We start from the raw sequence: 12,685 nt of genomic DNA on the forward strand, positions 1-12,685 counted from the left end.
AAAAACACCCTTAATTGGGCCCCAGAAGTCACAGGCTCTATAACCACCCCTGCGCATATCGTGCGCAGGCCCTGTAAGACTACCGGAGGGCACCTAAATACCCCAGGCGCTCCTGGCCCCTACGTTACAACCCTTTTGGGTTTCCTTTCAAAAATAACTTTGAGTTATTTTTATTCTTCTCACCGCGCTCTTATCGCGCTTACCACCGCACCATGCTCTGTCGCCGGTGTAGCTAGAGGAGCTATATTGCTCTTGGCATCACCGAGCCTGACAAGACCGGTCACCAAGAGGTGTTGTGTCCTCTTCGATGAGCGTTTGACCGGTCATCAATAGGTTGTGTAGTACGGGCCATGGCCACATATCACCCGGAAATAGAGGTCAGGACCTCTATTTCCAAAATGGCTGGGGATATAAATGGCCTGCAATATGGGGTGATGAATTTTACAATATTATTGGCCGCACCAAACATGAATAAAGCAGGTGCTATACCCTGAGCACCCCCGGTTATAAGTCGCGCGACTTATAACGGAATTTGGGGCGTCCAAACGGGGCCTAATAATCTTCATCATAATAATCAAAACATCCTCCATCATCATTCATGTCATAGCAAGCCTCCTGGTCAAATTGGTGATCTTCAAAATTTTCAACTTGATCATCATTGTTATGATCAAGATCTCCACTAGTGTAATGGTTGAGATCTGAGCTGGAGTGATTGTCATGATTGTAATCAGGGTTGTAGCTGTAGGTGTTGTCGTCATACTGGTTATTTTGAGAGCTGGGTTGAGCATAGGATTCTGGAAGATCATCTTCGGGGGGCAGGGAAGGCGGATTCTGATGAGAAAAGGAAGGTGTTGGAATGGGATTCATATGGGTTGGAGGCAGATTGTCGAGGCAGTGATTGTTTGGGCGGAGGTCATTCAGTTGAGAGTGGCGATACCGGTCATCTAGCCGAAGGCGTTGATACCGGTTGGCCAGTTGAACGCGTTCATAGCGGGACATCGGCTTTGGAGCTTCGTCTTCAGAGGCACTGTCGTCTCCAGTGTATCGTTCCGGAGGCCCTTGTAAATATGAGGGAGTCCGAAGCGGTGGAGCGCGTCGGGTTGATGTCAGCTGCAAATCTTCAGTTTGGTGATTTGGGTATTGTTCTGCGGGCCGTCTCCATTGTAACGGAGTCCGAAGTGTTGGAAGCAACGGGCGTCTTGGCGCAGTGAGAGCAACATCGATAAGAATGGATCGATTGTTGTTGTTCCTATCATCTCGAGTATGATCTAAGGAGGTAATGCCGGGGTATGATGCTGGCTGGAAGCAGTCTACTTCTTGAGCAGTCGGACAGAGCTCCATTACAAGGCCATTGCTATTTTGTGCATCGCGATCACAAGCGTACGTAGAAGAAAGGCCTTCGGCATCAGAATGAGCATCGATGACAAGATTGGATTGGGTGTCGTCCTCGTTTGCATCCACATCCGAACAGGTTCGATCCAACTGAAGTTCCATCGGTGCCGCGTGTGTTAAGATGGGATGACAGCATGTTGGACCTAAATCAACATCCAAATCGGAGCAATCATCTGGTTCTTGGTGATCATCAAGCTCTAGTGACAAATCCACACCCTGCATTGAATCACAGTCGTCGTCGGCAACCAAGTTTTCGTCAGAATCCGAGTTCAAACTTTCATCTTGAAACTTCTCCAACAATTGCTCATCGTGTTTGCAAGGTTCCTCGATAGCTCGATGCTGGTGTTCGGATTGCATTTGGGCATGATTCCTCACAATTGTCTCGGGCTTGGGCGGTCCGCGGCGACTCTGATTACGGGCCAGCCGATGGGGCGGAAAATGTCGGACTGTGTATGCGGCCGGAGAGTTATTGAGTTTGAAAAGACTTGTTGGAGGGACGGACGGCGGGTTCTGACAAGCATTTTGAGAGCTCTGAGAACGGTTTTCGCGGTGCTTTTCTTTCCATGATCGTGAACGAAGAGTTGGCCGCTTCCATGGAGAACGTTGATGGAAACCGGGAGCGTATCCAATCTGATTGAATGTCGGGGCGTGCCTGTAGGGGATCGGAGGCGGTAAACTATCAAGAACAAAACTTAAGTCGGCCATGAAAAGTCTCATCCGATCGTAAGCGCCATATGAATGAGGATCCATTGTAAGAAGCTTTTGCAGGAGTTAAAAAAAATAAGGATCTAAAGAAAAGCCGGTATTTTCTTCGGGATTGAAACAAGTGGTAGAAAAGCCGGTATTAATCGTCGGTAGGAATTTTTCTTCAGCAAATGAAGGCTGGGATATCAGGAGCGAGACACCTTAAGGGCTCATAACCTGTAGAGACTGTGTCTCGGGAAACTCGGTGATGATGATGGTAATGACAATTGATCTGGCTCTGGCCGGGCCTCTGGCGGAGGAGACATAGTCTTCTCCGCAGCAGAGAGCCGCAGCCAAGTAACCTTGTGACCAAGTCACAACAGAGGGCAGCTCTATACTTAGGGATGCCAATCGGGCGGGCTCGGGCCGCCCGTGGGCCAGCCCGACTCGGGCGGGCCGGGCCGAGCCAATTTCTGCCAAATGGCCGCCCGCCCCGAACCCGTTTAACTCCCGGGCGGGTCACGGGCCGCCCACAGGCTGCCCACGGGCCCCAGCCAAAAATTTGTAAAAGTGAAAATATTTATTTTTTTCTTCAGGGTAGTGTGTAGATAAACAAAAGAAAAAATATACTCAATAGCCTCATAGGCATAAACAACAGAAATGCGTGTAGTGAATCATTCCTCACCAGCTTGCTCGCGTGCCTTGAACCAATCTTGAGTACAGATTAACGCCTCAACAGAATCCTTGCTTAAGCGCATCCAATAATCATTCAGGACCCGTCCACCTGTAGAGAACGCGGACTCGGATGCCACTGAGGTCATTGGAACCATCAGTACCGTCCTAGCAAGCTCGGATAGAGAAGGGAATCTTGAGGCATTCGATTTCCACCAGTCAAGGAGGTTGAAGTGGGAACCGTCGGGGATGATGAGGTTTTGTTCCTCTAGATAAAGATCTAATTCGGCCCCCGGAGCGTTAAGTTGAGATGAGGCCACCAAGCCAGCCATGTACTGGTGGAATGCAGACAGGTCTTTATCCACTGTCTTCTGGTGGTTACCTTCCACTTGGATGCTGAGTGAGTCGGCGTCGGCTGATGGTGCTGGGACATAAACGTCCCACAGATCCATTAAGGCAGACCTAACGTTTCCGAGGAACTTGCTGACGTTTTCACCCCCCGTCACGTGCTGCTCAAGGCTGAATCGGAGATATCACATTTTGTAACAAGGGTCAAGGATGAGCCCAATGGCAAGCAGTTTCTTTGATGGCTGCCAGTATTTATCAAAATTAGCTGTCATGGGCTTGATCATGTCGGCAACGAGAGGTATCAAGTTACATTCATCTAGTTGTTTGTCAATTGCTGACATCGCACGGTAAGCCTGGTTGATGGTCGGGTAGCGGGTTCCACTCAACAAGACAGTTGCTGCATGCCAAAAAAGAAAGTCAGGTCAAACGCAAAAGGGATGACAGGGAAACACTAGAAGATTGAACATACCTCGGGAAAATGGTTCCAGGAACTTCTCCATGACCAAAAGTTCGTCCCACTGGAGCTCCGTCGGGCAATCCTCAAATTTTTTGTCCTGAATCGCAAGCTCCTGGAACGCCAACTTGCATGGCAGCGATGACTCGATCATCAAATAAGTGGAGTTCCAACGTGTGGGGACATCCTTCAATGGATGTTTACTCTTGATGTCGATGTTAACGGAGGTGAGGGCCTTTTCAAAGGCATCCATACAAGAAGGGGATCCGTGGATCCAATGGACACTTTTGCGAAGTTGTTCAACAGCAGCACCGGCAAAGTTGATCCCATCTTTGACAACAAGGTTGATGATGTGCGCTAAGCAGCACACATGGAAGTAAATAGAGGTTGCAGAGCCTGGAGTTGTGCTACGATCTTCAACAAACTGCTTCAGTCGAACCATCGCCGCAGTATTGTTTCCTGCACTGTCTAGTGTGACAAATGCTAGCTTGCTCACGGCCTTCCAATCACGCATGATTAAGCTGAGTCGATCGGAGATGGCAGCACCAGAATGTGGAGGAGGAAGGGGTCGGAAACTAAGGATGAGCTTAACTAGCTTCCAGTCCTTGTCAATGTAGTGGCCGGTCACAACCATGTATCCGGTAAGATCGCTGGCGGTCCATAAGTCAGTTGTGAGGGCTATGTGTTGGGATTGCTGTTCAATCTCGCAGAGAAGCACCGCCTTTTGCTCTTGGAAGATCTTGATGCAATCGTTTCGAATCGACTTTTGCCCTGGAACTACAAACTGGGGCTGAGCCTCCTTCATGAACTTGAGGAATCCTTTGTGTTCCACCATGGCAAACGGATACTTGTGTTCAATAATCATTTCGGCCATGCGCTTGCGAGTTTTTTCTTGATTGTATATCCAGACTCCATGTCCGCTAGAAGGGTTATTTGACGAGCTGAAGTGCAAGAGGCCTTGCCAAGGTCCGATAATCCCACCTTTTTCAGTTATACACTTCTGAGAATGCCTGCGAAGATGGTTGGTTCCAGCTGATGAGGCGCCCGAGAGTCTTGTATGGCAGTAGTTGCACTGTGCCTTCTCCTTTCCATTCTCTAGATCAAAAATAATCATGAATAATAAAGAGTTAAGTCGTTGAAATTATTGACGGGCTGAAGAGAGAGAAGCTTACCTATAATCTTTGAGAAGTGTTCCCAAACACTGCTAGTAAGTTTCCTCTTCTTTGATTGACTCTCTTCTTGTGATTTGCTGACGCTGTCGGCGGGTGCTGGAGTCTGTGGCCCTGTAGTAGCTTGCAATTGCGAATCGGACTGGGTAATGACGTTGATATTGCTTTGGGGTTGCCCAGTGTTAGAAGCCACCATTTCCACTTTGACCAACAACGACAGTGACCGATTTGACTGCGTGATAGTCGAACCAGTGGGAAACTAGCTGGCAATTGGGATGGTGACCGGCTCTGGTCCGGAGTTGAACTACATCCTGGCACTGGTCACGACTGCGCCCGCCCCGGGGGGGCAAAGCCCACGGGCGCCCGACAGGCTGCCCGCGCCGGCCCGATTTCTCTCACGGGTCGGCCGGGCCGGGCCGACATCCGTATTTTCTATCAAAAGGCGGCCCACACCCGGCCCAAACCCGGCCGGGTTCAGGCGGCCCGTCGACAAGCCCGCCCGATTGGCATCCCTATCTATACTGGAGCTTACGGTCATTTGCTCTAGAATCCCGGATCCAATCCCGATCCCGGAATCCTTTTATGTATTATGTAAATATATGTTTATTATGTAAATATATGTTGTATCCCCGCGTCGCGGGTGTGGGCTGGGTGGTAGACAGACTTGGACGAGTCGGAATACCACCCAGCCCACACCCGCGACGCTCCAAATCCAAACCCAGAGCCTGTGACATCCTGGATCCCTGTGTGCGACACCCCTCAACAATTGACACCGGAGTTTTTCATGTACTCTGAATAGATCGGAGGTCAATCAGCATTTCAAGACCAAGTCCTTCATCTCACTCATTTTTTTTTCCCTTTGCACATGATTATTAAACTTGTTACGTTGCACTCTCATTTTTCACATGTTTCACATGTTTTTGTGAGGAAATTATATTATTTGTTAATATTGGTCCATAATACAAAACAAAAACAGAACAAGGCGTAAAAGGAGTAAAAGAGAAAGATCAGATGAGATGGCTGCTTCTGGGATTGTCCATAAGCTCATGGTCATGGCCAGCCATTTCAATCATGTGTGTTTCAGTTTAATCTTCCAATGCACCTGATTCACCATCTGAGTCTTGATCATTGAGTACTTCTTCTTCCAAGATCAGATCAAGATCTGATGAGATGTGCTTGTTATAGATATTTGACTCAAGGAATTCAATCAGGACAAACCACATGTCCGGTAGCAATTTGTGCCTCACTAATCACTTGGCTAGCATGCTTTTTATGGTTCCGGCCCATCTGATAAGTAGAGCTTTGTGCTGATTTTGATCCACTTCCAGCTTGTCCCTTAGTAAACGCTTGCCACTTAGCAAAGTCATGGTGCTGTGACCATCTTTGCCCAACACATTGTTCATAGCATCTTTCAACTTGGTACTTAAGGGTCCTGATATTATGATTGTGTTGGTCAATTCAATTAAGATCATGTAACAAATGAGCAGGAAATTTACCTTGAACACATTCATTGATACAGGATTTTAGCTGATCTCTATGAGCCATCCCCCACAAGACAGTCATTTGCAACTTAATATTCAATTGAGTAAGCTCCTCTTTTGAACGGTCTAACACCAACACAGCATGAATTCTGTTTTGTACAGCAGGATCAAGAGCCCATGGGTCCTTTGATACGCAAATCTAGCTATTGTTCCAAAAAGAGTCATTGAGAGGGATCTTTGTAAATTGTGCATGGTCAATTGGGGTTTTTTCAGGCAGATTGAGCTGTTTGGGACAGTGGTGCTATTTATAGTTGGTATGCCGGGCCAAGAATGTGTTCAACACAGTAATAACTGCTTTTTACGGCAATTGAGGGCATCAAAGATCTTCTCCTTCAGTACGGTCCCCAGCCGTTCTCCAAAAGCTTTTGAATCACACAAAGGTTGCATTTCTCCCTGTATCTCAACAGCAGCTTTTTAAAGTGCAGTTTTAGCACTCCAAAGCAGCCCCAGTCTCCGCTGTTGTTCCTATGCACAGAAAATGCATGTCAATATTGTTTTAGCCCAAGGGGATACACATGCTCAACCTTGCCACAGTAGTGGTATATTCAGCATCCAGGATCCAATCCTGGATGCCAAGTTGTCATTCATTAACATTTCAGAGTCACTCAAGCCTGCTGTGTCACAACAAATGTCAGTTGAAACCTTTTATTCCACAATAAGACAAAGGCAGATAAGAGGCATATCACTAACTGTTCTCCGTCTCAGCAGCTGCAAAGTGAGAGCCTAATTTCTGGGCCTCTGCATCTTGCGCAGACTGAAGTGATTGGATATTGTGCAACGGGTTGATCATTCACATCAAATCTGAGTGAGCCCCCATTTGCAAACCCAAGGAAAAAGTCTCACTACACCAAAAGAAAGATAACACAAAAAGAAATGTCAAAAGGTGAAGTAGAAGTTAGTAAATGAAGTGTTTTTTGGTTGATTTTTGGTTAACACACACAAGCCCTTCAATGTTTCACCTCGCTCAAAGAACTGAGCTTTCCCCTCCTGCTTTAAAATCTCTTTGTGGTTTTGATTGAACTGGAATTCTTTCTGAGCCTGGCATTGCTCTCAAAAGAAAGCCTTGGTAAAGTTTGCACCACGTATGTGTGGGTTTGGCTTTTGCAGAAAATCATCTAGGCCCTGTTTGTCTGCTGTGTTATATGTCATAAATGGTTGAATTTATGACACCGCGACCCAAAGTTTGCCCCCCGTTACCACCAAAACTTTGAAACCCCAGGGGGTAGCGCATCATAAATTTGACCATTCATGTTGTATAACGCGGCAGCCAAACGGAGCCCTAGTTTACTTTGGGCTTTTTTTTTGGCAAATGAAAGCATCACAAGTTTTCCTTTCCAAAGTCAAACCTACAGAATGAATTAACTTATGGTAAGATGTACCATATAATTGATTTGAAGGGTAATAAAATACACACACAGTTTTTCTATTCCAAGAAAATTGTGGAATACATTGCAATGATTGAGTGCCACAAGTCAATGATTAAGTGTTGCTTGTTGCAGCGGAACCACAAGACAAGAGTTGTAGGACCAAAGTCACCCCGGGCAAACGCGGGTCATGAAAGCCAAACAGGTTACGTGAACCTGCACGCCACAGAAAAAAAAACAGTGGCCTGGGTCATGTCACAAATGCATGACAGGCTTTTATGCAGTGCAACCGCACAACAGCTGAGGCCCCGTTTGGCAGCAGTGATGTTATGTAATAACTACTGCTTTTCTATAACCGGGCCTCACTGAGGCCCAAATCATATCACTCGCGCGTTTGGCAGATTTGAGAAGTGATGAGGGTCATCACGACTTTCGTCATCACCGCTCATCATCCCCGCCATTTCCCACATAGTACCCCTGGGGGTGTATTTGGGATGATATCGGCACACTTACACAACACATCCCCAACCATACCCTCCCACCAGTACATTTGTTCCGGTACTCCCCTCGATGGCCGGTACAGACTTTGTACCGGCCATCGAACTTAGTCCACACTCCACTCCCATTGATTCCAACACACCCGCTCATCAAGAGAATATGCCCCCTGCAAGGTTGGATCTACCGACCATCCTTGTTAGCAACCAACTGTGTCGGCCATTATTGGGAGTGGATGATCCCTTGATGACCGATACAGTCATTCATCAAAGGGAGATGACCTCGTATTCCCTTTGGTAACTAATTCTATCGTTCATCAAAGAGTCTACATGTATGTATATGTACTCCCTGATCTCGATGAACAATCAAGTTGGTCATTGAAACGACCTTGAACTCGCCTCAATGAGCATTTCTACCGGCCATCGAATACACAATCCAATGGCCGGTATGTACCGGCCATGCAGCTTGTTATGTAGATCAAAGTACATGACTTGAGTGTCTGCCAAACACTCGAGTTATGTAGAAATATATGAAATACACAAGTGATGTGTATCACATTAGGTAAGTGCATGTCATCACACATGACATTACTGCTGCCAAACGGGGCCTGATGAATTCACTGGGTATCTCAAGATCATGTGTCAGAGGTGACCAAAACTGGTCCAAAAGGCAGTCAAAACCTTTCATAACCAGACATAACACATTTGCCCACACGGCAAATACCATACATATACATAGTCTCACAAAACTTCTGACCCTTCTGGGGTCCAGCAAAACTAGCATGTACTACACGACAGACCAAAGCATACACATAGTCATGTATTTATGGCGCGTGTGATGTCAGGTGATGGGCTGTGATGTGCCAAGTATGGGTTTGTGCCCGAATTGAATGGCAGTGTTGACATCACCGTTACAATACGCGGCTTGCAGTAATTGAATTCCTGCATGTCATTTAGTATGACAGCTGCAGGCTGTGTACCGCGCAAGCTGTCCTGTAAGTGTGACAGATCTTCCAGAACCTGAAAGGCCTACAGGACCGCGCAACATGTTTAGCTCACATGACCCGCGTTTGCCCAGGGTGAGTGTTGAGAGTCAAGTCCGTCCCTCAACTTGAGCTCCTGTCACTCGAAACAAAACATGTCATGCAAATATCACTGGACACGCTTTGTCTCCTGGTTTTCCTCTAGACTCTCAAATTTTCCTTGGCTCATCTCACAATCCTGGTCAAAAACATTCAAATCTGTCTTGCTCATCCTTGTTTCCAACTCAAGTCCTTGCTCATCAAACTTGACCGGAAGATTTCTCATCACCAAATCCAACAAACTTTGACTCTCTTAAATACTTGACATCTCTCACTCATTCTCTCTTTCCTCCGGGGAACACGCTTGACTCATCTCTTGACAATATCATTGATAGTCTCAAAAAATCTTCAAGCTTCCTGACTATCCGTTCCTCCAGAAGACAAAATTTCCAATCAGTCTTCAAATTCTTCAAAGCCTCAAGACTTCCTCACTCGACTCTTTCTTCAGTCTCTGCTCTTTCTTCCTCATCATTATATCATCTCATCTTTTTGTCGTGCTCTTCTATGTTGTGTTTGCCTTCAGTTTGATTCTTAACACAAAGATGCTCCATTCTCTCACCATTGGTTAGGCCCTATCCTTCATTGTACCAGGGGTTAAACTTGAGTTGACAGGGCCAGTCATGAACATACAAATGAAAGACTGCTGTGGCAAACTTCATCCTGGGAAGATGCTCAGTCAACAGTTTCCAAGATTCAAAGAATTTTCCCATTGTACAGCCAATATTGTATAGGACTTCCAATTGGATATTTGGATCCAGATCAGATAGTAGCAGACACCTCAGTATGGACATTGGCAGGCCACATCCTTTGCCCAATTTGTGGATGTTGCAAAATTAAAACACAGAATCATGTCAACAGCAGCATACAAACAAACCCATCTCATTGCATCCCTTCCACATGCTCGCATTGTGGCAATCATTGGCAGCCTTGTGCTGCTCCGCACATCTATCTTTCTAGATATACCAATTTTCACAAGCTGGTCAGGTTCTTTGTTGTCTCTGCGCGATGTACATGTGGCAGAGAAATGATACCACTGGTGATATCTCAAGTAAGCCATGGAGTAGAGACCACTGCCACAACGTACCCGGCAGGGTCTCTGTGTTTATTTTGCAGTTGATTTTTATGCCTGCTTAACAGCAGGCAAAAAGATGGGAGAATTTGAGGCAAAGATCCAACACTCACTTCTCCCATATATTACGGGGTTTTCTCTTGGAGAGATTTTTCCCGCAGAGTTGTTTTTGGTACAAAGCCTGTCTACATTGTTGTTCAACAACAATTGAGGCCTTTCCATCAAAACTCAACACCTTTTACTTCCTTTCTTTGTATCCTCAATAAACCAACACCTCTCTATCCTGTCGCGCTTGCCTACTCGGCTCCCTTGCCTCAATCATCTTTTGGGTCCTTTTGAGCCACCGACCAGGTATTGGTAAGCCCGTCCAGATTCCTTTTTTCCTCTCTCCTCTCTCCGGCGTAAGGATCTTATAGATCCCTGCTAGGCCCCTCTTACCCAAGACGTGTGGCTACTCCTCCCGCATTGACGGTTGAGTAGAGAAAGACTTTGGTCTACTGTTTAGATATTCCGCGCTTCGCCAGCGCTAGTCCATTCAATACTCAGTATCTTTTCATTCAGAGTACGGTCACTTTAGAGATTCCCTGACAAGCCTCTTGGTGACTGATGAAGACTCTCCTCCTGGGGCAGAGATGAAACAAGGGGCCGCTGATAAAGCAGCAAAGATATAGGGGGTAGTGCTACACCTACACTACCGCTAACGCCTCCTATTTTGTGCACCTATGCAGCTCTCCCTACCACTAGCGCCTCCTATGTTGCGCGCCTATGCGGCTCTAAAAGGTGGGTGAGAGGTCCGCAAAAGAAGGCAGTGCGCGTCGATGAAAATGGGAAATGGCAATAGCGCGATGAGGAGGGAAGAAGCTGACAAGAGTGGGGAAGCTTCTGACTAGGGGGAAGCAGGGGCCCGGGGGAGAGTCAGGTTGCAGTCAACCTGAGTCTTCTCAAGACTGCTGCATGTCTCTCGGGCGTCCCGGGCCCAACCAGCACTGCTTCGCCCGCGATATTGCCTGGCTCCATCTGCTCGCGCGTGCTTGGACCTGGTTGACCTCGCCTAGCGGTCCGGTCACCTTCCAGGAACCACCTTGGTCTGTTTTTGGGTGTTAGCAAGCACGGAGTGCTTTAATTTTAGTCCCCGCTGTGCAGACCCAAACTTCCGAATGAGATGAGGGGAACCGGTTTCAATGTCGGGACGCGCACCAACGCGACCGACCCGGGCACAATGTGGAGGCAGACGCAGGGTCGTTCAGTCGGATTTTCCTACTGTCGGATTACGGATTACGTGTAATCCGACAGTACAGTGCCCCCCACAACTTCTCAACTACCCCGCACCTGCAAAAAAAAAATTGAACTTTGAACAATGTGTTCAAAGTCACCAGACATGTATCACATGTAAACTATACATTTTTGAGCCCTAAAGACGTAGGAGAACTCAAATATATAACTTTGAAGTCTGTGCAATGCCTCAAAAAAAAGTTTCCTTTTTTTTCAGATGCAAAATTTGGAACAGCTGGTTTTAAGACCATACTATGTGGTTACAGAAATTTACTATGGACTTATAGAATATTTATTATGTATTTAGAGACTAAATTATCTATGTACATACATACTACAGGTGTAGGTATTTATGTAGATATGTACCTCCTTAGTTATTGATGATTGCCATATCCATCAGTACACTCTTTGGAATGTGGCAATGTGAAGAATATTTCTTCATTGCTCTCTTGGCAGCAAGTCCAGTGAAATTTCAATGACTTTGGACTATTATCATCAGCAATGGGCCACTGCACTACACTAACGTTATTGGACAATAACCGTTAGTGTAGCCATTTTATTGACTCCCAAATTCATGTTATTTGTTATCTGAGATACAAGTATCCATACTAACAATAACAGGAAATAACAGCAATAACAACAATAACAGGCCTTTTGTTGCTACTAACAGGATACAATAACAGTTATTGCTGTTATCCATCACTATTTCCTTGGCAAGTTCCTGTATTGTTAGCAACACAAAAACCAAGATAACAGAAAATGTTGTTATTGTTAGCTGGTTTTGGCTAAAATACACTACACTAACAAATAACGTTAGTGTATTGGCCCACCGTTGTTATCATGCATGTTACCAGGTCTGGTTGGTGAGATGTGACATTTGCATCAAAAAATGGGCCAAAAAGAGCCCAGCATCAGCCCACTTTTAAAAGAATTTTTGGAAAAAAAATCTCCAAAATTTGGAACCCCCCTGTAGGGATAGTTGAGAAGTCGTGGGGGGCACTGTAACACTCCAAATATAACATATGTACATACACCTATGTGAATAAACAAATATGTACATACCCGCAGCTCGTACAGTGCCCCCCACGACTTCTCAACTATCCCTACAGGGGGGTTCCAAATTTTGGAGATTTTTTTTCCAAAA

At 46.2% G+C, this 12,685-nt stretch overlaps 1 protein-coding gene across 1 annotated transcript; it reads left to right on the top strand.

Moving 5' to 3' along the window:
* Positions 1-10,991: 10,991 nt before the first annotated feature.
* On the top strand, positions 10,992-11,554 carry PtA15_16A415 (uncharacterized protein; the record flags this gene model as incomplete). Its single annotated transcript, XM_053164103.1, has 2 exons — positions 10,992-11,053; positions 11,413-11,554. 2 exons carry the CDS (start codon positions 10,992-10,994, stop codon positions 11,552-11,554), a joined length of 204 nt encoding a protein of 67 aa, XP_053028062.1.
* Positions 11,555-12,685: the final 1,131 nt, after the last annotated feature.

Source organism: Puccinia triticina, chromosome 16A (genome assembly GCF_026914185.1).
Source record: "Puccinia triticina chromosome 16A, complete sequence".
Classification (NCBI taxonomy): domain Eukaryota; kingdom Fungi; phylum Basidiomycota; class Pucciniomycetes; order Pucciniales; family Pucciniaceae; genus Puccinia; species Puccinia triticina.